This window comes from Wyeomyia smithii, chromosome 3, assembly GCF_029784165.1.
Source record: "Wyeomyia smithii strain HCP4-BCI-WySm-NY-G18 chromosome 3, ASM2978416v1, whole genome shotgun sequence".
Classification (NCBI taxonomy): Eukaryota; Metazoa; Arthropoda; class Insecta; order Diptera; family Culicidae; genus Wyeomyia; species Wyeomyia smithii.
Window position 1 is genome coordinate 4776180 of NC_073696.1, and position 26060 is coordinate 4802239.

The 26060-nt window shown below is 39.3% G+C and overlaps 1 protein-coding gene across 4 annotated transcripts in view; it reads right to left on the bottom strand.

Annotated features, from left to right (window-relative positions):
* The window catches only part of LOC129733305 (facilitated trehalose transporter Tret1-like), a 235512-nt gene that overhangs the window by 65090 nt on the left and 144362 nt on the right, over positions 1–26060 (bottom strand). For 2 of the 4 annotated variants that reach the window (XM_055695072.1, XM_055695073.1), the window contains one exon: positions 22217–22276. The exons of the other annotated variants lie outside the window; for them this stretch is intronic. In XM_055695072.1, coding sequence (XP_055551047.1) covers positions 22217–22276 — 60 coding nt within the window. The remainder of the gene's footprint in view (positions 1–22216; positions 22277–26060) is intronic. 4 annotated transcript variants of the gene reach the window in all.

Sequence of the window (26060 nt, forward strand, 5' to 3'; positions counted from 1 at the left end):
TGCCACATACTCGACATGTATCATCTTGAAGTTTTTTCATAACCTTCAAATGATAACGGCTCGAACAATGCCCTGTTATTAAACCAGTATATGTGCTTAGATCTTTTTTTGAAAGATCCAGTATTTTACGAGTCATAGAAACGTTCGGAGTGATGAAACATTTCGACTGCCTACCGATAAAGGTGTTTGTCCAGTTGGATTCCACTTTAAGAGTTTCCCATGCTTTTAGTTCCATTATAAGGGAACAAGCGGATAGACCACAGAAGGGTTCTGGTCCTATGAACTGATGAGACGATCCAAGTCTTTCCAGTTCATCGGCTCTTTCGTTCCCATCTATTCCACAGTGACCAGGAACCCAGTATAAGTCTACTTGATTATTACAACCCAGTGTTTGGAGTGATTGAACACACTCCCAAACTAGTTTTGATGTGCATGTCGCAGACTTCAAAGCCTTCAACGCTGCTTGACTGGCGGACATCATGCAAATGTTTGGGTGTCTGTATTTCCTGCGTAGGCATATAGAAAAAGAAAGACGGTTGGCCAAATACCCAAAGAGATAGTGGCCTTTATACTTGGTTCTTAGATCCCTGATCCAGTCTGGGAAGCGATGTTTAAGCCATCCGTGCAGAAACGGATAGTGCCCGATGAAAGAATCGGTCCTCCATTACTCCATACTAAGCTATCTGTGTCAATCATCCATGTTTGGCTTCGCTTTCATCCAGTCCGAGACTGTTGTTACTAAAGGAGTTAGCTTGAATTCCTCCAGGATGCTTAAGCGACCCGTTAGGTCACCTTCGACCATCGCAGTATTTCTCGAGTGCGTCAAGCTCTGCTTCCTTTTTCACATGGAGATGTAGAGGCTGTAAGCAGTGTATGGCTTCCATGGCTGCAGTTGGGGTTGTGCGCAGGGCACTGGCAACTGAAAGACATGCCAGTAGTTGAATTTTGGTATGTTTTGAACTGTCGTTTGACTTATCTTAGGTCACCATACGAGGGCTGCCTAGGTTATACGTGGCCGAGCAACGGTTATGAAAGACCAGAGCGCTGATTTTGGTTTTAGCCTCCTGGGCTTGCCGAACAGTGTACTGCAAGCCCAGATCGCCGAAAACGTTTTCTTGATAGTGTAGTCTAGTTGAGCTTCTTACCCAGAATGATTCCAAGATGTTTGGTCTCATTGCTGAAACTTAGCCTTACCGCATTCAATAGCGGGGGAGTGATTGAATGCATCCTTCACTTGGAAAAGGGTATAACTGTTTAACGGGGCCAATGTTCAGACCTTCTTCAAAGCACCACTGGGAGGAGGTGTTAAGACTCGTTTGCATACGACTAAACAGATTTGCATCACATTTTCCCCGAATAATAAGGACTAAGTCATCGGCATAACCAATGACTTTGTAGCCTAGCTGCGATAGCTTGGTTAGGAGAACGTCTACCACCCAGGGTTGGAATTCACCTCAGTGCAGACAGAACCACACAAATTTGTACACAACACATTTGCCATCAAACCGTGCGTGCCACTCCCGATATTTCGATTGTGTTCTCTTCTTCCCATTCGCTCTTTTGTATTTCTTTCGCACCGAAAAAATGCGACTGAGTACTCTTTGTGTATTTGCCAAAATGTGCGACACCACACATTGTGTCTTACTTTGTGTGTTGCCTGGGGCAATGATTATCGGATTTGACAAACGAACGATTGTAGTATTAATTTTTTTTTTGGTTTTTGCACTTCATTTGATTCCTACTGAAATAATTTAGGAGCTAATTTTCAGTGCTGCTGAATGGGTTTTGTTTCAAAACTAAAAATGGTTTCTTCCCGGAGATAGCCGCAATATGTCTCGTACATGAACAGTAGGGCGGCGATAGAAATCGACTTTTCGTATTTTGTTTAGAAGTAGGGCTAGATAGTTCCGTTTTCGAAAAAAGTTCCCATACTAAACTTCAGCTCAATCTAACTTCGGGAACACGGAAGCATTATTTTGTGATCAATGAAAAAAATGCACAGGTAGTTCAGAAATTTCTGAATATCAACAAATTCTGATTCCAAATGTCTTAAAAATGCATGAAACATCGAGATCTGGTGTTATCCAAAAACAAAAAATGAAAAAATCGATCGGTTAAAGTTTCACTTTCGACTGAACGAACTTCTAATTAGGGGCCGTTCCTAAACCACGTGGTCATATTAGGATCACTTTTTATACCCCCCGTACCCCCCCATGGTCTTTCGTGGTCTTGTGACCAACCCCCCCCCCCTTGCGACCTTGACCACGTGGTCTTTTCATGTGTCAAGTGCCAAAAATTTGCTTAAATTTTTTACATTCTATATTACTAAAATGCAAAAGCTTTTGCTCTTGACTTGGTGGCAACAATAAATTATACGTTAGGAAAAAAGACCACGTGGTTATTTCGTTAACCCCCCACCCCCGTGCGTGGTCTTTCGTGGTCTTTTAACAAACCCCCCCGTCCCCCTCTTTATGACCACGTGGTTTAGGAACGGCCCCTTACGATGAAGGACAATTTTTCCATACAAGTCATTACCACCCTAATGAACAGTATCAGTAGTGAATGCATGTAGCGATTGTATATGAATGCCGGGACAGAAACATTTCTGGACGTGCGTAATATGTCTTAAGAAACACGTCCACGCCATTGAGAATCTATATGGTCCTTTCCTGGTTCCTTTTCTCTGCTATTTTTCCACCCGCAAACGCAACGCAAACTGCTCAAACTGAAGCTCTTTGTTCTCACGCAATGTGTCACAAAAAGCAGCACAAAGTGTTGTTCCGTTCTCCCTCTCTTGAAATATTTCTCACTTGGTGATATCTTTCATAGTCATTTCGCTCTTTCTCTTTGTGCCTGTTGGTTGTCAAAATGTGTAGGTACCGTTCTCGTTGTGCCTTGACGTAAAATTAACACACTGAGCGCAATGAGTGTGCGAATGACAGCCCTGACCACCAGTGACCATAACAGTGGAGAAAGCACTACCTCCTGAGGACACCCTTTCACTGCTTCTACTGTGACCAATGCAACTGTGATTTTTCTGCTCGGAAGCATTGCTTGGATCCAACTCATTGCCGTATTTTCAACTCCTTTGTTTATATAGTAGAGCCATGTAAATTGATACAAAATACGCGGTGTCGAAAGCTCCCTCAATATTAAGAAAAGCGCGGATCGCTGTCTCTTCACATTTTAGTGACTTCTCAGTCTTCGTCACTGGTTTCAGTAGATTTCAGTAGGATATTTTTTTCTGTGTGGACTCATCACTGCGATCTATTGTGACATTGGCCAGGTGTTTTCTGTACTGCATATCATATTATTGGCAGTAGCACTACGGGGTAAGTGATACGCTTATCATTCATATCCGTGCTTGTGTGTAAGTTTTTTTTACCTCTTCGTTTCGCTTACTGCTCTACTATACCGAGCCTCTGTCCATCCTAACAATATCGCCTAATTACAATTCTCTGGAGAGACATTTCATACCTATTTTTGTTAGAATCAGAATCAACAGGAGTACTGTAGAAGCCTGATTGAAGGAAGGGTACGTGATGGGAAGCCTGAGAATAAACCCATGCTAAAGTGACAACCAAATGGCCTAATTCTACTAAGATTCGAACCCACGACCACCCGCTTACCAAAGTGGACTCAGTAACCTTGCGGCTACGGAGCTCACCTCGCTGTGGATATACTTATAAGCAGGGCCGTCATTCGCACACTCATTGCGCTCAGTGTGTTAATTTTACGTCAAGGCACAACGAGAACGGTACCTCCACATTTTGACAACCACCAGGCACAAAGAGAAAGAGCGAAAACGAAATGACTATGAAAGATATCACCAAGTGAGAAATATTTCATGAGAAGGAGAACGGAACAACACTTTGTGCTGCTTTTTGTGACAAATTGCGTGAGAACAAAGAGCTTCAGTTTGAGCAGTTCAATGGCGTGGACGTGTTTCTTAAGACATATTACGCACGTCCAGACATGTTTCTGTACCGGTATTCATATTCAGTCGCTACATGCATTCACTACTGACACCGTTTATTAGGGTGGTAATGACTTGTATGGAAAAAATTGTCCTCCGTCGCATTTAGAAGTTCGTTCAGTCAAAAAGTAAAACTTTTACCGATCGATTCTTTCATTTTTTTGTTTTTGGATATCACCAGATCTCGATGTTTCATGCATTTTTAAGACATTTGGCATCAGAATTTTTTGATATTCAGAAATTTATGAACTACCTGTGCATTTTTTCACTGGTCACAAAATAATGCTTTCGTGTTCCCGAAGTCAGATTAAGCTGAAGTTTAGTATGGGAACTTTTTTCGAAAACGAAACTATTGAGCCCTACTTTTAAACGAAATTCGAAAAGTCAATTTCTATTGCCACCCTACTGTTCATGTTCGTGACATATTGCGGCTATCTTCGGGAAGAAACCATTTTTAGTTTTGAAATAAATCCCATTGAGCAGCACTGAAAATTAGCTCCTAAATTATTTCAGTAGGAGTCAAATGAAGTGCAAAAACCAAAAAAAAAAAAATTAATACTATAATGGTTCGTTTGTCGAATCCGATAATCATTGCCCCAAGCAACACACAAAGTAAGATACAATGTGTGGTGTCGCACTTTTTGGCAAATGCACAAAGTGTACTCAGTCGCATTTTTTCGGTGCGAAGGAAAAACAAAAGAGCGAATGGGGAGAAGAGAACACAAACGAAATATCGGGAGTGGCACGCACGGTTTGATGGCAGATGTGTTGTGTACAAATTTGTGTGGTTCTGTCTGCACTGAGGTCCAGCCCTGCTTATAAGTAATTTTTACCATAAACTTGAGAAGAGTTGACGTCAAGCTTATAGGTCTTATATGATAGTAGAATGCAATTCGGTCCTGATAAGTAGGCTCGAAAGAGCTTAGTACACAGTTGATAGAAGTCCCCGTGAATAGTCGACGACCGAGCACTGCGGAGTCACGTGACGTCATGCGTCTGGATCCGAGACTCTCTGTAGCTCTTCAACATACGGGCCTGGAGGTCACTGTCGTACCAGGAAAGTGAATGTTCATAAAAACATCAAGTGTTTCTTTGGACATCGCTTTTTGCAGTCGCATTGCCTCAGGCAGAGTCTGACACAATCGAACTCTGGACGTCCCATTTGGACGTGATTTCAACACTGTTGTACAAGTGTCTAGCTCATCGACGAAGGTTGCTGATCACGGCAGACTGTTCGTTTCATTCATGGACAGTTTGACGTGAAAGGGATGTCCTTGAAACCAAATGTTCCTTAGAAAAGTTCCAGTTGATTTGGGATTCCTGAAGTGTTCTTATCTAAGAGGTGTAGCCTCGATGTCAAATCTGATATGTTTATGGTCTGATAAACTGCGTTCATTAGAAACATGTCAGTTTTATACCCTCCGCTAAAGCGGCGCTGGAGTTACCCAGCAATACGCGCAGTAGCTGAAGGCAGCGCTGCCCACGGAAGAACAGATGGGCACAGCTACTCTTAAAGATTGCTGGAGGAGCATCCGATCCGCCATAGGTAGCACTGCTGTAGCGCGACTAGGTACAAGGGTCCCAAATCATAGAAATGACTGGATTGGCGGCGAATGGCTGGGCATATCGTCAGGATATCGGACGGCAACACAATAAAGATACTCCTTAAAACCAATCCGTTAGGGACGGGAAGGAGAGGTGCACAGCGGGCAAGGTAGATCAATCAGGTGGAAGGTGACCTACGGACCCACAGAGCTGGCGAACTGCAAGAACCGAGTGGAGACGACTCTTAAGCAAGCAAGCAAGCCTTGGTGCTACATTCCGATTCAGAACTCGACCTTCTGATGGTTCTACACAGACTTCGCAGCCAACTGTTAAGTGTACAGGACAATTGCGGGCCTACGCTACGATCCTACTGACAACTACCAATCTCTCCCGAGCCGGGACTCGAACAACCAAAACGTTGTGACGTCCTAAAGAGGACGGTTAATTCGACTTCCCTGCACCATTTCGAACTCTATTCTCACGTCTGCCATTAGTCAACGTCAGCACGAACAACACCAACAGATTCGCTGTTTGCCAACACGAAATGAGATTCATTTTTCGAGCATTCGTATTACCTACAAACAATTTAACATTTTATCATCGTATAGAAGTTTCGAAAAACAAGATGGTGATTGGTTAAATACTGCGAAACTACACTAAAAATGATTGATTTTCAACATAACTTTTTATGTGTCAACTATTACACCTAACGTTTAAGGGAACCTTCACTTTTCGATCAAGACATTGACGTTTAAAATAGCTCAGTGATAGTAACATCATATGCATTCTAAGATAGCACATTTTCGTTACATTTTTTACAGCATACCACCAAAGATGACTAGTACAAGATACCTGACTCGTGCAGTATGTAGCGGACACGAATGCGCGTGAAGGGAAGTCGAACAAATTCGTATACTGTTAATTTGCTGATGTCGAAAAGATGGTGAGAGGTGAAGCTTTTTTTTCAATATCCTCGTATGGTGCTGCCATCTAATTTTCAATATCCCTACACGATGCGGTCATCCAATTTTCAATATCCTTATACGGTGCTGCCAACTAGTTTTCATTTTTATTTGGAGGATTATGCACGATAAATCTATTTTGCTATTAATCACACTTTTATGCACATTTGAGTGATCAGATGGCAGCACTAACCGTTGTGAAGGTGTTGCGGGCAACGCGGGTATAAAAAAAAAACAAGAAGAAAAAAAAACAAAAAATGCTTGGAATTAGCATAGCATATTTGATCGCCGTGTGTTGCCCGCGATTGACCAGAACTAGCTGAAATTGCACAAAGTACCGTCACAATGGTGCCTAGGAGTAGCGAGCCATTTTCAGTGTACAATTCCTGGTGATCTTCTTTTTTTCACTGGTAAACAAAAAAATTTTTGGGATTGAATGAAAATTATGGAAATTTGTATTCAATTTTAATTCAAGAATAAATATGAAGCAAACTTTTTTTTAAAGTTTTTAATTGAAAGTTACGATCAGGGTTGTAAACGCTTCGCACACTAATGTAAATGTAGAACGACCGGTCGGCTCGCGCGCTCAATACAAATGGTAGAATAGCATTCGCGCCTATCAAAGAGATAGGAAGAGTTTCCAAAATCTCCGCACACAACATGCGTAATTATTATTTCTAGAATTAAAAAGTCAAGATACGCTTAGGGAAAAAAACTTCGTAGTGATAAGTACTTGTTTGAAAGGTTTGTACAAGAACGAATTTAGCCTGTAAGCCTTGCGAAAGTCAGAAACAAAATATTATATATTAAAATCTATGGATTATTGGCAAGAGATCGTTGAATACTTTTATCGTGACGCTGTGTATAATGGACATGGTGAGAGGAAAGAATCGTTCATTGTTACTTAGGTCGTTTTGGGAAGTTACGCGAGAACTCTTGTAATCCAAGATAATCGGGTTTTCACTGTTATTGTAAGTGTATCTAAATGTTTTTTCTTCTGTAGTGAAGATCTGTAAAAAATAAAATTTTGTTCAAGACTCCTAAATATTGAATCTATTCCAGTTTTTCGATTTTTTTCAAGTGTGTTGAACAACTAGAAGAGCCTTCATAAGGTTTTTTTTAAGTGTCTAGAACAATTTTCAATTTTGAATTATTTTTGTAGTTTTACATTTCAAGCATTGCGGCGCTTCAGTGACAGTTTCGAATGCTGTACAAACCATTATGAAACCAGTTGTAGGTTCGAATTTAAAACTATTTTAAACTCAGCTGTTTGGCAGACTGTTTGAACTCTCCGCCACTTTATTCTCCGCTCAATGAAATACTCTACTAAAAGTTATAAAATCAAATAAATGTCACGGCCGAGGGGCGTAAAATGCATTCGGAACGTCCTGGTCTGACGTTGCGCCGCAGGACAGACAAGCGGGATTTTTTTTTTCTTCTCTGCTCTCCATTCACTATCGCAAACCCGTGTCACCCGTGCTATCGCAGGAAATCATCATCCTTTCGACAAAGCAGAAAGGAAAACATGGGGAAGAGTAAAATCAAAACAAACTTTTGCCTGTGTGTTGTAGAATCTAGAACAGTGTACACGAAACCCTGAACCCGGTCGCTTCCTGCCATGCCATCCAGGCATCGTCGTTTCAATTGAATCGTGATACAGAAAAAAAGGCTGCCGATAACGAGTGCCATCGATGTCAGTTTTGCGCTATCGACCTTGAGAGTCCGATAGTGAGAGGGGAGTGAGGGGGATGCTGAACGAGAATGTATCTAGGAATAGTGGCGCGGTAACATGAAATCGATACCCAATGCGTTTGGAAATGACATTCTCCCTTTGCCGCTGAAGTGTACATTTTTAATTGGAACACACGAATGGGAGAAAAGGATCCGATTAGAGCTGTGATTGATTGTATCAAATCATCGCACCCGAGAGATAGCATCCTTTCCTCCTCTCGAATAGAGTCATTGTTATTTTTAGTGCATTAATTTTATGAGAGTGAAATTTGATATGTTACTTTTTTTAAACGCTTTATAGCGCTGCTTTCTTGCCGACTGGCATGACGTTGGGTGTGACCAAATCTGCCCGGCGTTCAACAGTACGGAAAACATCACATGGGCCTACTTATGGGGCCATGTACACAGTAACTGCACGCTTGGGGTTCAAGTACAATCAAAATATAGCCGCTCGAATGGCTGGAAATGTGCTTCTCGATTTGTCACACCGTAATTGATATATGAGTTGTACGGCTATTAATCTAAATATAAATATCGAATATCGTTAGGCTCAGCGGCTATTAGCGATTCGAATGGGTGCTGAAGGTTTTCGGATTTTATGACCTTGGAAATCAAGCTCGACAGTGGTGGTACTTTATGAGGAATCCTAAATTAGTTTACTGTTCCTCGAGAGTCGTTTACGCGCTGTTGCATTTGTTACGGTCGCAGCCAGCGCCGAAGGGAGTGGTCATTCGATATTGCTATACATACACCCTTTGCCGAGCAGAGCGGAACATCAAATGGGAAACGACCAACGCCGCAGGGCCCGTAGCTGTCCTGGAGCTGCAACTGAAGTTGGGCTGTAACTTTTGATTTTTTTTTATGTTTTTATGCATTCCGTGGACACGAGGAGGTTTTTGGGGATCAGCCCCACTCTCCTGGAGGCGTTAGAAAAAAACGCATTCGATACGAGAAGGAACAGCTTTTTTCGCAAACTGATCATAACGATTACAATTTGTAATTCATCGAACTGTGCGCCGAATTTACGCTTGCCATTAGCATGGTCAACGTTTCGATTTCATCATACTTTTTACAAAATGTCAGCATCAAAACAAAGAATTTTGTGAAATTCGTTTAAAAATAAAAGAATATTAGTTTTCGGCAAGTTGTTCGAATTACATTATCTCCGACCCTTAATTTGAGAATCCTTATCTTCCTCACGAAAGAAAATCCAGTGTATGGCTCTGCGTTTTTATATTGGTTTTTCAAATTACAACTCACACTGATTTACGTCATTCAGTACCTAATTAGTTGAAGATCGATTCCATCAATAGCTCGGAAGGATACTTTTGATGAAAGTTTCAGAGAAAGAGACCCGACCGCGCAATAAGCGGCTAATAACTGTTGGAAATTCTCAAAACGGGGGACATTGCCACGCTAATTTATTGCCACAGTGCACCAATCCCATCATTTACTTTATCATCGCACCTCAATCGACCGGGACAGCGATACTTTCAAAGGGCCGCTAGCCGCCAAAATGAGCGAATATTTATAACGAATAATCACCATTATTAACTCCCGGGTTCGGTATTCCCTTTTTTTGCGGTTCACTTTTAGGTAATAAAAAGACCATCACTTCTTAACACAAAGTAAGTGCGAACTACCCGTTTCTGGTTTCCCAATAGAGGAGCACTTGTCCGAGAGCTTGCGATGCGATACACTTTCGCAGAGGGCAAGATCAGAATCTTTTTGTTCAAACAGCCAACGCCCGTGCAAAAAAAAAAACTCTACAGACGGCGGTGCAAAGAGTAAACAAATCGGCGATAATAAGCGATGATAAAAGTGCGCGAAGAAAACAAAGCACTCTGTTTGTAAACGTGTATAACCGTGAAACCGAGTGCCGCACCTTAGTATTATAATTTTTATTTGCGATCGTTTTCATCGAGTCAAAGAAAAAGAAAGAAAGAAAGAAACATTTGAACCCGCAGGGTGATTTTTGATTATTATAACCATCATCGACTGAAGCAGCAGACGCGGAACGAGAAGAAAAACGATTAGCGCGATGAATCACGCGTCTTTTGGTGGGAAGTTTCTTCAGTTTTTGCAAGTATGCGGGAATAAATCTGCATAATAAAACAATATTTAGTATGGCAGTAACTCAACTAAAAATTGAGAAATTCAAAACATCCCAATTTATGACGACAAACTACCATATTTGACCAGCGATCATAGCAGAAAGTAATAAAAATAAATATCAGGGTACTGATAACGAGATAATAAAAGTCTATTAATACTGAAAATCACCGATTTTTGGCAGTAAACTGTTTTTGGAAACTAAAATCACCGGTAGTGGCACACAGGTCTAGTTCATAGCCAGCGCGTAATCTAATCGTTACGATACCTGTTTTTTGCCTGTCCTCTAGCGTAATGTCTTATTTTGTACGACATCCACCGGCAATGCGGGGGAGGTGATGTAAATAGTGCCACCAGAAACTCGCCAGCCCGCGGGGGCAGGAGATAAATCTCGCATCGTGAAGCCGATTATCGGAAACGATTATTTCACGCATGATACAAGTTTCTCCCCAATATCACTGGGTGAAGATATGAAAAAACAGAAAACAGAGAAAAATTCAAAGCTTTCGAAACCCCTCGCGCTTGTTTGCCGACAAGCGATCCCAAACCAGTAGGCTGCGAATTAATCACGCTGTGCGGCTGCTGTGAAAGCCCTCAGCAGGCTAGCAACTAGTAACATTGGTTGAGGAGAAACGCAAACGCAACGTTTCGAAGCGCCAGGGACTATCGGTCCCCGCTAGTCCCCAACCATATGTGCCTAGCTAAGGTAACGGTTTTCAAAGTCTACTGTAGCTTCGAAAGCGCCATCAATATCTCGCTTGGTGCACGGTTGCGCTTTTTGGTTGCACTGCGCGTTAGAGTCTGGGCCATGTGTAGAGCACTTCATGGCATGCTATTAGCTTAGCTCTGTATCTTATCTGCACCAGATTGAATGGTACAACTTTCACACACGCGAAGATAACGCAGATGCGAGAAGTTCTAAGTCGATGCTGCATTCGTTGTGATATTTCAAACACGTGGTTTATATCGGGTATGAAAGATCACAAATAGCGCTCTGCACAGTAAAAAAAAATTTACATTACTTTAAATGCACATAAATGGAGCATTGGAAACCACGTAATATTCCGTGTGTCATTATATTCACATGCAAAGTAAATGAATATATTGTGAATTTGCATGCATATTTATATTCGAAGCTTTAATTTTATATCAATTAACGTACAAATTTACATGGCTTAAAACGATTCTGTATTGTACATTATTAACGGTGTGAAAATGTATATGTTTTTCACTTTATGTGCTAGAAATCGTTATGTGCTTTCATTTGTATTAGTTGTAAATTTCATATTTTGGTACTGTGTGTGATAGCCATAACTTATGTAACCAACCCTTTTCGATATAAAGAAATCTTTCAACAAGTCTTCAATACAAATGACATGGGATTATATTTTAAGTGAGTGCATATGTTCATAAAAATGTAAATAACCTTCGATTGCAATGAAAAGTTGTTTAAAAAAATGTTGAGCACTTTCAGAAGTTAGAGGTTTTAGAAAATCCCAATACAGAAAAAATAGACTTTGAAGCTTCATTACGAGTAAGCATGTGGGCGCTCAAAATTTTAATTATTTCGGTACTGGTCTTTCAATTACGAGGAAGTTTTTAAAATATATCCTTCGAAGTATATGCTTTATGAAAGATCTGAACTTTGAATGGGAAAAAAACATATGAAAAAAAATCAAGAGCGTCTCGAAAAATTTCAAATGCTTATAACTCAGTCAGTTTCTAACGGATTTCATTCAATCTTGCAGTAGTCGATTGGAAGATTGGTGAGGCGTTCTTCAAAATACAGAAAATCGCTTTTTTCAATGTCAACTATTGTACTACTGTGAAACGCATATCAGTCCCATCTGCGAAACCATCGAACGGAGTAAACAGCAATAGAAGAACTAAAATGTTTAACTCAATAAAATAAGGCCCGCTTCCGATATCGTTATATTTAATAATTCTAATACTATTTTTTTCAAAAAAAGTCAATTCGAACCTATGAAATAAATGATAGTGGAACTGATATGCGATTATTGTGTACTACAGCTTGTGAAATAATCGTCAATTAGTCCCAGTCTTTATAACCATTGAGACTGAATGAAATTATTGTTCACAGTTATCAAAGTTATTTGTTTCCCTTGAAATGAATCATTTTGAAAGTGTGAAAACATTATTTAATCTTAAGCAAAATGTCCTCGTTAGATCTGATACTCGCTTGTTACGCGTATGCCGTTGAAGATTATCTCGGTTTTGATCTGGCCAATTTTGATCAAATTTAATTTGTTTTTCGTGTAATTTTACTTAACACTAACAAAAAAGAATAAAATGTTGTAGAAGAAGTTTATTGGAAACGTTTGTTGAAATGCTTTAAACTTCGACATCTGGTGTTGTCTCAAAACATTATTCTCGAAAAAAAATTTCTGACACCTAAAAAGTCGATTCTTGGAAAAAATTGTTTAGAGACAGCACCAGATGTCGAACTTTTAAGCATTTCTAAGACACTTAGTTTGAAAAATAACGGATTCCGACAGTTTCATATCGACAATTTCTGTGCATTTTTTCATCGGTCAAAAAATGAAACTCTTACTGTTTTGAGGCTCCTCAACTCGAAGTCCTATTGAGCTGAAATCTAGCACGAGGACTTTTCTCTAGAAAACGAAGCTTTCATACATTCCATTGGCACTCTACTAAACAGTAATCTAGACCCCTAATATTAAAAAAAGGATCGAAGGCTCTTGAGGGGGGGGGGGGTCTGGAGGAAAGGGGTTTGAACATACAAATCTGATGGTCTGAAGCGCATCCATCGAGTTTTTGAGTTTATAATGACTTCTGGGTTCGATTTCCAACCTCTGGATATCATCCCGAGTCAATCTATGCATTTCTAAGACATTTCGAATACAACAAATATCGATTTCGGAAATTTTATGCATTCTTTCGTCGATCAAAAAAGTGAAACGTTGACGGTTTTGGGGCCCGACTTCCGGAAATCCGATTAGAAAGGCTATGTTAATCTTCGAGACCTTTGTGAGAGACTTGTAATACATAAGTTCTCGTACGTGCGGAGAAAATAACGACCGCCCGGAATAAAGTCGGTTACTAGATTTGTTTTGTTAAGCAAATTTTACTTCCTGTTATCCTCTAGCATTTTAATTCTTTGCTTCTTCTCTAATTTTTGTCACCTACAGTTACCAAGAAAGAAAACTATATCGTTACTCTTTTTTTGTTGGCTGCCATGCGGACGTCGTTGTTTCTCCCACGGGAAACAAGGTGTCCAGTATCACTACAATACAACCCGTACTCAGAGTAAGTGATGTGAGCGCACCAAACCACAGTCTGTTCTAATCCCGTTTTGCTACGTGATAGTCATTAATTTAGGTTAGTCTCTCTTCAATATTCTCAAAAATCCCATTTGTTATCAAAACCCCCCCAGAAGGAATTTCTGGCTATGTCACTGACGTGTAAAGTATGCTATTATGTAAAAAGTGTATTCCTTAGCCTATTGGGAGAAATACATTGACATAAGACAGGCTCTCATAATTCTATGTTAACCTTGCGGCGTATCGCTACACCTTTTTATGTCGTACATAAATATTTTAACCTTTTTTCGATACACTGTGGCTGAAAAATAATAGCAACGGTTGAAGGCTAAAGACAAAGGTTAGAAGATGAAGACTAAAAAATGAAGGCTAGAACATGCAGGCTAGAGTATGAATATGAAGGTTTGAAGATTGAAATTTAGAGAATTGAAGATAGAGGATAGAGGATAAAGGATAGAGGATAGAGGACAGAGGATAGAGGATAAAGGATAGAAGATAGAGGATAGAGGATAGAGGATAGAGGATAAAGGATAGATGGTAGAGGATAGAGGATAGAGGATAGAGGATAGAGGATAGAGGATAGAGGATAGAGGATAGAGGATAGAGGATAGAGGATAGAGGATAGAGGATAGAGGATAGAGGATAGAGGATAGAGGATAGAGGATAGAGGATAGAGGATAGAGGATAGAGGATAGAGGATAGAGGATAGAGGATAGAGGATAGAGGAAAGAGGATAGAGGATAGAGGATAGAGGATAGAGGATAGAGGATAGAGGATAGAGGATAGAGGATAGAGGATAGAGGATAGAGGATAGAGGATAGAGGATAGAGGATAGAGGATAGAGGATAGAGGATAGAGGATAGAGGATAGAGGATAGAGGATAGAGGATAGAGGATAGAGGATAGAGGATAGAGGATAGAAGATAGAGGATAGAGGATAGAGGATAGAGGATAGATGATAGAGGATAGAGGATAGAGGACAGAGGATAGAGGATAGAGGATAGAGGATAGAGGATAGAGGATAGAGGATAGAGGATAGAGGATAGAGGATAGAGGAAAGAGGAAAGAGGAAAGAGGATAAAATGTAAGGGATAGAGGAAAGAGGATAGAGGATAGAGGATAGAGGATAGAGGATAGAGGATAGAGGATAGAGGATAGAGGATAGAGGATAGAGGATAGAGGATAGAGGATAGAGGATAGAGGATAGAGGATAGAGGATAGAGGATAGAGGATAGAGGATAGAGGATAGAGGATAGAGGATAGAGGATAGAGGATAGAGGATAGAGGATAGAGGATAGAGGATAGAGGATAGAGGATAGATGATAGAGGATAGAGGATAGAGGATAGAGGATAGAGGATAGAGGATAGAGGATAGAGGATAGGGGATAGAGGATAGAGGATAGAGGATAGAGGATAGAGGATAGAGGATAGAGGATGGATGATAGAGGATAGAGGAAAGAGAATGGATGATAGAGGATAGAGGATAGCGGATAGAGGATAGAGGATAGAGGATAGAGGATAGAGGATAGAGGATAGAGGATAGACGATAGAGGATAGAGGATAGAGGATAGAGGATAGAGGATAGAGGATAGAGGATAGAGGAAAGAGGAAAGAGGATAAAATGTAAGGGATAGAGTAAAGAGAAGAGAGGATAGATGATAGAGGGTAGAGGATAGAGGATAGAGGATAGAGGATAGAGGATAGAGGATAGAGGATAGAGGATAGAGGATAGAGGATAGAGGATAGAGGATAGAGGATAGAGGATAGAGGATAGAGGATAGAGGATAGAGGATATAGGATAGAGGATAGAGGATATAGGATAGAGGATAGAGGATAAAGGGTAGAGGATAGAGGATAGAGGATAGAGGATAGAGGATAGAGGATAGAGGATAGAGGATAGAGAAAAGAGGAAAGAGGATAGAGGATAGAGGATAGAGGATAGAGGATAGAGGATAGAGGATAGAGGATAGAGGATAGAGGATAGAGGATAGAGGATAGAGGACAAACGATAGAGGAAAGAGGAAAGAGGATAAAATGTTAGGGATAGAGGAAAAAGAAGAGAGGATGGAGGATAGAGGATAGCGGATAGAAGATAGAGGATAGAGGATAGAGGATAGAGGATAGAGGATAGAGGATAGAGGATAGAGGATAGAGGATAGAGGATAGAGGATAGAGGATAGAGAAAAGAGGAAAGAGGATAGAGGATAGTGGATAGAGGACAGAGGATAGAGGATAGAGGATAGAGGACAAACGATAGAGGAAAGAGGAAAGAGGATAAAATGTTAGGGATAGAGGAAAAAGAAGAGAGGATGGAGGATAGAGGATAGCGGATAGAGGATAGAGGATAGAGGATAGAGGATAGAGGATAGAGGATAGAGGATAGAGGATAGAGGATAGAGGATAGAGGATAGAGGATAGATGATAGAGGATAGTGGATAGAGGACAGAGGATAGAGGATAGAGGATAGAGGATAGAGGATAGAGGATAGAGGATAGAGGAAAGAGGAAAGAGAATAAAATGTAAGGGATAGAGGAAAGAGAAGAGAGGATAGAGGATAGAGGATAGAGAATAGACGATAGAGGATAGAGGATAGAGGATAGAGGATAGAGGATAGAGGATAGAGGATAGAGGATAGAGGATAGAGGATAGAGGATAGAGGATAGAAGATAAAGGATAGAGGATAGAGGATAGAGGATAGAGGATAGAGAAAAGAGGAAAGAGGAGAGAGGATAAAATGTAAAGGATAGAGGATAGAGGATAGAGGATAGAGGATAGAGGATAGAGGATAGAAGATAGAGGATAGAGGATAGAGGATAAAGGATAGATGATAGAGGAAATAGGAAAGAGGAAAGAGGAAAGAGGAAAGAGGAAAAAGAAAAGAGGATAAAATGTAAGGGATAAAAGAAAGAGAAGAAAGGATAGAGGATAGAGGATAGAGGATAGGGGATAGAAGATAGAGGATAGAGGATAGACGATAGAGGATAAAGGATAGAGGATAAAGGATAGAGGATAGAGGATAGTGGATAGAGGATAGAGGATAGAGGATAGAGGATAGCGGATAGAGGATAGAGGATAGAGGATAGAGAAAAGAAGAAAGAGGAAAGAAGAAAGAGGTGAGAGGATAAAATGTAAAGGATAGAGGATAGAGGATAAAATGTAAAGTTTAGAGGATAGAGAATAGAGGATAGAGGATAGAGGATAGAGGATAGAGGATAGAGGATAGAGGATAGAAGATAGATGATAGAGGATAGAGGATAGAGGAGAGAGGAGAGAGGACAGAGGAAAGAGAATAGAGGATAAGTGCTCTCTAGTTTTTTCTCTGTCAGAACTTGTTTTCAGATTGTGAAACTAAGTTAGCAAACTTCAACAATAATCAATTAAAGTTAACAAACGAGGGACACCATTCCAATCACCCCGAACCTATTTTAAGCAGTTTCCATCTGTTTTGCAGGCGTTTGTTTTTCAGCACCCGAAGTAGCTCCTAAATGGCTGCTTTCCGCCCGAGCCCACACAATTGTGTAGGTAAAAAATGACTGATAACAAATCCTAAATCGAAGCAAGTCCTATATAAAAACACTTGCTTGCTCCGGTTTTTATTTTTCGTAGCAACTGCGATGTTGACACTAGCGGTGTGAAAAATAAAACAACGAATAGGACGTTCAAAAAGCGAGAGAGAAGGTTTTGTTTAAGTCACCTTTTACCTACGCAATTATATAGGCCCGATCGGAAAGGGATAGGTCGATTTGTTTCGATTTTTGTTTGTGCACAGAATTCTTTGTGTTCAACGGTATTTCTTATATTCGTAAGACAGTTAGACAATCAAAGTTTTCGTTTCAGTCATTTAAATTTTTTGTCGGTTTGAAACCCGAACCCGAAACTGTTAAACCAGAATTCGAGACTTTTTTTTTGGGTCGATTTTTTAGACAAAATTGAGGCTGCCCTGGAGCTTTAAGCCTCGAATGGTATTGAAATGTTAGTGATTTTTACTGTTGCGTGGTATTAGACATCATTATTTTATAAATATGCTTATATGATATGCTAATATGGGCTTTCAAACCCGAATCCGAAAATTTTTTTTTCACCAAACCCGAACCCGACCCGTACCCGGTATTTAAAAAAAAAATTAAACCCAAACCCGACCCGAAATGGCTGAATCTATCGTGTATGATGTGCTGAAACATTTTCGTGATCGTACAACAGTTATTCGGATGGTTCAGAGGACGCCTCGTAGAGCAATTCGATCGAAAGCCGCCGTTGAAGTCATTAAGATCAATTACGGCATTACGGAGTCCCCGACTCTACACTCTTTGTGAGTCATATGAAAACTACCTACTCGAAAGCTCATGCTTTGATATTGGCAGCTGAAGGGCTTGAAAAGGATAGCAATGATTTTCAATTGAAAGCGGAGATTATCAGCATCACTCTCACATGACGATTCTCAATTGAAAAAGACAACATGCGCTGACGTGTGTTCGTTCGAGAATTTGATAAGACGATTAGCTTGAAAAAGCATCTGAACAAGGAACGAACAAGAATTTTTTTTCCCCTTCAAGATGTCACTTATCAGTGACGAAACGTCGGACAGTATAGAATAAGTCGTTCTACTTTTTTGTGACTGCTCAGCCGAAAACACAACCAACATACATAATATTTCAACATCCGAAAACATTTAGCAAGCTGCCACTACAGTCGAGAAGTGCTTTAGTGGTACCGTGACAATGAGGTCGATTACAATGAAAAATACCATCGACAAATATTGGGCAATTGTCAAGCAAAAATTAAAAAGGAGTCCCAAAGTGACTCGGGATGCTGCAGACATCAATGTGAAATCGCCGCTAAGGTTGACCAACGGAGAGTCCAAACTTTATTGGAGAGTATATGCAAAGTTATCAAAACTGTAAGGAGCAATTATTTCAATATTTTTTCTGAAATAAACAATCATCTGCATTATGATATTAAAATATTCCTTGTGCCTTTTACCAAACTTGAGATACAACTGGTTTTGTGATTCCGAATTCTAAACGAATCAAGCTTCAAATTATTCTCGCGGGAAAACATATCTGGGTTTACCTTTTCTTTTTAGCTTATTTAACTGCTTTACCGATTTCGTTCTACTGGTATCGCCTAATTTAATTAACTCTTGTATATCCTGATTAGGTTTTATGACAAATGACCATAGAAGCCTTGTTCTGTCAAAGCTTCAGCAGCTGGTAAATTTTTCTCTTATTTTAACAATAAATATCCATGAAAAGCGTTAGGGGCCATCCACATATCACGTGGACAACTTTGGGGGGGGGGGGTTGGAAAGTCCACGGTCCATACAATTTTTTTAGAATTTATATGGACAGTTGTCCACGGAGGGGGAGGGGGGTGGTCAAAATCGTTAAAAATCTGTCCACGTGGTATGTGGATGGCCCCTTATGACTTCCACAACAACAGGATCTGATATCAGAACAAGTTTCTGCTTTCCAATCAAATGCCTTTTACTTGTAGGCTAGAGTGAATGCATACAAATCAGATGAGTATTTTTGCAGGTCACCAAAAATTACAACCGTTCCACCGAGCAATGCAACAATCGGGCGGTGTAAAAAGAAATAGTTTTTCTCTACCCAATATCAAGTCGAATATCTCGTGTTGCCTCAAAATAGACCGCCTTCAGAAAGGCAATGTAATGTGAAGGTCACAACGTGACTTGTATATTTCCGCAACATGGGTTTCTTTTTTTTACTCTTTCCACCAGATTTTGCCCCAGAAACACAGAATTCATCCATTCTAAAAAGGTAGGGTGATTGATCGTGGTTCGCACTATGCAAAAACTGATCCTGGTTCGTGCTATTAACTAAATTATCGATAGACCATTTAATAGTCAAAGATTTTTAATTAAATTAATTTTAAAAACTGCTTTCATATTTTAACAATACATAACTTTGATTTATTTTGAAGGAAACCACTTCAACTAGCCCTGATAGCTAAGCTAGTGAAACATGTTAATTTGGCTGCCAATGTCTTCACCGAAGCAGTCTGTTTAAACTTCTCTACAGTATTTTAGCTCCTGATGTAAAACTTCAAATTAATTTCAAAACGTCGATCCATCTATATTTTACCAGAATTAAAACTTTTTTCATAGAAATAAGTCTCTGATTGTGATTTTTTTTAAATAATACTAATAAATAATAATATTTTTTTAAATAAATAATAATAATAATAATGTTCGTGGTTCGTCCTAACAGCTTCCGCAACTCACCGCTAGAGGCAGTGCGCATTATTTATTATAAACCTGAGAGCTTCAGTCAACCGCTCTGGAAAAACGTCGCGAAATCGAAACAAACAGTCGAATTTTTCTATAAAACACAGGAATTGGATATAAAACATTTTGATTTGTAATATCTTTATAATTGTATTTATTTGTATGAAAAGATGAGAGGGTTTTTATGCCTGTTTGAGGAGGAATAACTATACTTATTCTACTCAAACAGGCTTTTCCCTACTCCAACAGAATTTTCGGCCCCGCTATGCTTTTTGCGATTGGGCCTACTACTATTATTGATATCAAGAATTAAAAAAAAATAATTTAAATAACAAAGCAAGTTGATATTGATTTTCTGGCCATTAAAATATATAAGTCCCTCTTATAATAAAACTGGCCAGAAAAACGCCCCACTTCCCTTCTCCAGGAAATTATAAGTGACGATATTTGGCAGAAGGAACAAAACTCTGTAAAGTAGAGCAGTAAAAGTGAAAAAGGAAAAATAAAATCATATCACACACTAGCATGAATAAAATAATAATAAGCATGCCACTTTTTAATAGCGGTATTGTTAATAATAAAAGTGCGGGTAAAGCAGACACCCGGGTATATCTCACAATAGATCAACAATTCTGAGCGCGGTGAGAAAGTTCATGCAGAAAAAGTGTGAAACCCTCTAAGTAAATTTCTGTTGAAAAAAAATGTCTGCTTTTATATTATTCGAAATAGTGTGAATACCAATTATGTACAAGTTTCTTTCAAACTGCTAAGTAGATACTGGAGAATATAACTGTATTTGACACAATATTGCGTTTATATTACGTGTATTCCCTCAATTTGCAATGCTGCAATTCTATTTTTCATCAGAACGAACCAAGATCAGAAATGGCGCGAACCACGATCAACATGGCACGAACCAGGATCAAAATTGCGCTTGCATTGAAACTCATACAATTAATATTTACTAGACATCAGGTGTTTTTAAAGTCAATAAATTAAATCGTGTACAGTTGCTCTTTCTATTCAATCTTAATTTTAGTTAAAAAGTTTTGCAATTTTAGAAAAATCTTGCATTCATTCCTAGGATGCCATGGAAAACAGTGCGACAGGTGCGAACCACGATCAATCACCCTATTCTTTATACAAGAGTAGGGTGCACAAGTGTTAGGTGCCAATCAGAGCTCGGAAAATGCGAAAAACCCCTATGGCGGGGTTCGATTCATCCGAGTCATTCCCACCAATGATATTGAGTGATTTGACCGGAAAAAGAACCCGAATGAAAGAAATCTGGCCCAAACAAACAGGTGCCAATGATTAAATGGTTCGCTGTTGCGTAGGGGCAGTCCTTAGCAAAGAATTCATTAGTTGTGTTGAGATGTTGAATAATTCATATCAGGGAACGAACGGCTGCGTAATTGCTGTGTTAGGATAATTCATTTGAACAAGAATAGAAACAGTCCATTCAGTTCGCAGCATCTGTTGAATAGTACATTTTTGAACACTGATGTGCACAGATAATTCACTAATGCCAAAACTTTTGAGAATTCATATTTGCAAGTACTTCGGATAACGTTCCTTACTTCGAGTTTCAACAAAAATTCCCGACCGTCGTGAAACATTCCATTGCTATCTTTTCTAGCGTTAAATTGGTTAGGAAAATACTCGCTCTGCTACCGTAATTTCCCAAAAAAAAAAACCTTTCCAGTTTTTGGCTCTTACCACAGTTAATAGTGGAAGACCCAAGCTGACCGTTTATTTTCCACATCTAGAGAAGGGCTTACCCTAGTTTACATATTTCTAGAAAGACCGAAAATATTAATCGTTTGCCAGGAACCTCTACGCGCATGCTAGGGGACCACGGTCGGCAGCCCACCCAGTGCCAAAGCGTGGGTACGTTTTGTGCAGAATCTCCAGTTACTGTAGTACCACTTGTTCGCTTCAACGTTCGTTCCGCCCGCCGTGCCTCCTGGCAGTCGGGTACGGTAGCCCACACCAGACCGGACAGGGGAAGAATTTAAGATGGCAGGATAATAGAATTATATGACAATAATAACACTCCCTCGGGGGTGATTGCGATGGAGGTAGATTTCAGAATCCATTCTCGTTCGCTACTTGGGTTTGGGTCTGCGCTGGCTGCTGCCGGACATTGCCGTGCCAGGGAGACGTTGTACGCAAAACGCGATTGAAGAGTCTCGGATAATGATAGTGACTTTTGATGGAGTATTTTTTCGGTTCGATTTGACAGCCTTTTTGGCAGTGTTCTAGACGATACTGTTACGATTTGATATTGATATTTAGGATGTTTCGAAAACATTAATCATTTTAAATTACGCCGATTATACCTGCAATTCTGGTCGGACTTGTGTGCGTGTGGTCAGATTAGAATGATCGATAGGACGTACCTGAAAGAAAAAAAGAAGGAAATAATCATTAGATGCTACTCTACCAGTTGCTTGTTAGAGATTTGATATTGAATAATGTTCATTAACGATATTCTGAAAACTTAACGACCAAAATATCCCTTTCAAAACACAATAATAGTTTAGTTTTTTTCATTGTTAAGATTTGGACCACTGCGATTGTTTTTATCTCTCGTGGTAAATTTAGTTCATAGTCGAGCTTAGGATTTTCATTTGAGAGAGAAAGAGTGTACATATATGTTTTTTTTTTATGAAGACTTCGCTTAACTATAACTGTTTTCGCCGTCTCAGCTTCAGTTATTATAGTTTTGAACGTCTTTAAAACGATTTTTTGCATTCGAGACCAGTAGTTTTGTTCTTTAACTCTGATAAAAAGAAATTTTACAATGTTTTGTTTGCAATATTTCACAATCAACTGTTTAAAAATTAGATGCTTCAATGTTTATAGCCTGCAAAAATCCGACCACTGACACTCTGCAAAACCGTTTTTCAATATTGTTTATTTCAATCCTTTCATTTTTTTTTATTAGTACCCTTCAAACAACAATACCGCACTATTTGGAGGGCCAATTAGCGGTCTCGATCAACTAGATTAGTTGAGAGAGTTCGTTATCGATATTGTTTTGGTACATTTTGCATGTTTTAGGATAGGTACAACGATACTCCGTGCCCCAATACTGGGTTGAGAATATTTCCAGATCGAAAAGATCGACCTAATCGGGAATCGAACCTAATATCACCGTGGATCAACCGTGGTTGAGAGATAGCCGACCGACATCGCTAACCGCAGAACCACGGGGACCAACTTTTTAGTACCCTTCAAGCTCTATTTAAAAAATATATATGAAGCTGTTTTCATCAACTCCTATATTTAAGTTGGATGTTTGACGTAGCATTCCGTCTTACAAGGAGGGCATGATGTGAAAAGTGTAACGAAAAAGTGTCATTTTCAAATGCAGCTTCTAGCGAGATGCAGATTGCCAAAGCAAAGCACTGTCTATTACTTTGTAATAAAATTTGTTTTTTTTTTTTTGTATTGCATCATAATGCAGTTTGGAGCACAATCAAACTGTTGCCAGCCAAGAGGTGCTGACGGTTAGAGGAGAGAGCTCTCAACAATGCTGCTTTGAAGTCTACAAGCAAGCCGTATCTTTGAAGACGATTAAACTTTTGTTGTGATATAAGTGGAAGATTTTGTCATAAGAGTTCAGCAGCACCACTGCGCACCTCCAAATTGTAGTTTTAATTTGTTAGGTAATAGAATATTCATTAAAATCGTTTTAATGTATGCAATAACCTTGAAAGATCAATTAGGTGATTATTCTTGCGAACGTTACATTTCATGGTGTCTTCGTGAAAGTTTTAGAGTGAAAAAAGACCCTTATTGTAACAGTAACAGATCTGTGATCATTCCACCAGAATGGGAGATTTCTGGCAAAGTTCTCCAAAATAACATTACCAAAAACTTTGCTAAAGGCACTAGTTACCTTCACTTCTTATCCCTCTAGTGCCCAGTGCCGCCTTTAGACGGTCTTTAGTTGAACCTCTAAAAGGTCCGTCTCAAAACTAATTTGGGCACTAGAGGGTTAATCTTGCTGAGCAATCTGATTATTTTCGGTTACATCTTTGAAAAAAAGTTTTTTGCTTTTAAAAGTTTTATTTAATACCACTATACCTTTGATGAACTGAACTTTCAAAACATCATTAGATATTGTATTTGTTACAGCAAATTTGATTTTATAACAGTTTCTAATAGGTTTCTCTCATTTTCTTCTGTGAAAAAGTCAGTTCTGACTAAAAATTCTCGATTTTCTACCGGTTTCTAACACATCCCACGACAATATTACCACCAAAATTGTAAAAGTTTATTTACACGACATTCAATATTTCTTGATATTCAATATTTCAATCCTTTCCCAGATCTAAAACTTGTTGAACAAGATGAAACTATATCTTAAGGAGCCAATAAGCGGAAAATAGTAAAGGTGAAGTCAAGAATATCTAACATGTCAAAAATGTTGCACAAATGAAAAAAAAAGAAAAAAATGCTTAGAAAAATTGAAAAAAAAATTTTTTTCCTGGTAAAGTAAAAGTCCATCGGAAGAGTCAAACCACAAATCAACAACATAAATGCCGAAAGAAAAAAAAAAGAAATGAAGTAAAAGTTCTGAAAATAAATTCAAAAAAAAAAATGACAGATAAACCCTTTTTTCCAGACCAATGAATTTTTTGAATGCAGTAACATGATTCTCCATACAAATTCTGCAGAATATGCTCAATTTGATCGAAATCGTTCGATCTTTTCCAAGCCTCCCACAAATATTACTGAAAAATTTGTTAAATAAGACTTTGTGCAGTCCTTCGTAAATAACACGGTCTTGTCTCAGATACAACCCTCTACTTTAAAATTATTAAATTTTTCAAAATCTTGGGGATAGAGTTTCTGATTTTTTTTTATGCAATATCCCTCGTCATGAAGGTTATTATGGAAACATATTTTAGAATTTTTATAAGTATTTCACAGAAAATTTACAGGGTGTTCAATAACTTCGAATACACTATAAAAATGTGTTAAAAGTGAAAACACACGATATTCTTTTCTAAGTCATTTTTTCTTTAGGCAGTATTTCTCAAGGACCTTCACGACATATTAGCTGAAAGCACCTCCCTTTTGTGCTGTATGACGAACTTGAAACGTTTCTCAAAAGAATCTTACGTGGCACGCACCTGGTCATCTTAAATTTGTCCATGGTGCTCACTTTGTGTTCGCACTGCTCGGCAAGCATGTACGACCATATATAAAGGCTAGGGGATTAAGATCCGGGGAGCTGGGGAGCAACAACGTCTCTTCGAGAAAACAGTCAAATTCTTCCGACAACACTCTTGGGTGATATTCGGTCTTACAGTACGCGGCGTTGATTTCCACGTTTTCCTCGATAAACACCAATGGGGGCCCATCATCACCATTACAGGAGATTGCTGGCCAACGTCGGTGCTCACGTACGATCATTTTGGACATTTTGCGGCTATAGCAAGACAAAGAGTTTCTCATTAGAAATACGAAATCCTGACCTACGTGCCACGAAAGTCTTTACTTCGACGCCGCGGGGTAAACAAACAACAAAGACTTTATACGTGAATCGAATGAAATAACTAGGATTTTCTGGAACAATTGATGGTTTTGATTTTTTTAACTTTCTTTTCCCCGATGACACCCCGTTAAACATACAGACACGAGGCATAGTACGACATAATGGAAGGTAGGCATACGGACACGAGGCATATGGACGCGAGGCTGGATAGACTGCGTTAATTCGGCCTTGCTTATTTTCGGCCTTGCGTATTTTCGGCCTTGCGTCTTTTCGGCCTCGCGTCTTTTCGGCCTTGCGTCTTTTCGGCCTTGCGTCTTTTCGGCTTTGCGTCCATTCGGCCTTGCATCCATTCGGCCTCGTATCCATTATGCCTCACATCCACTATGCCCCGCATCTGTATGCCTAACATCCATATGCCTCGTGTCCCGTCTCCCATACCCTCACCTTCCAGACTTTTTTCCATTGATGCAAAATTGTTGATGATTGCTCAAAAGTGCGCGAAAACTTATTTTTTTAGCACCTAGCAGTATTTATAAACTATTTCTATGCTCCTTTAAGACAATTCTCATAGACAAACATAATCAGTCATGAAACATTGAAGAAAGAAGATCAATTTTAACCCATTATACGGTACTTATTGGTTTAAAAACTTTTTGTAAACAATTATTTGAAAC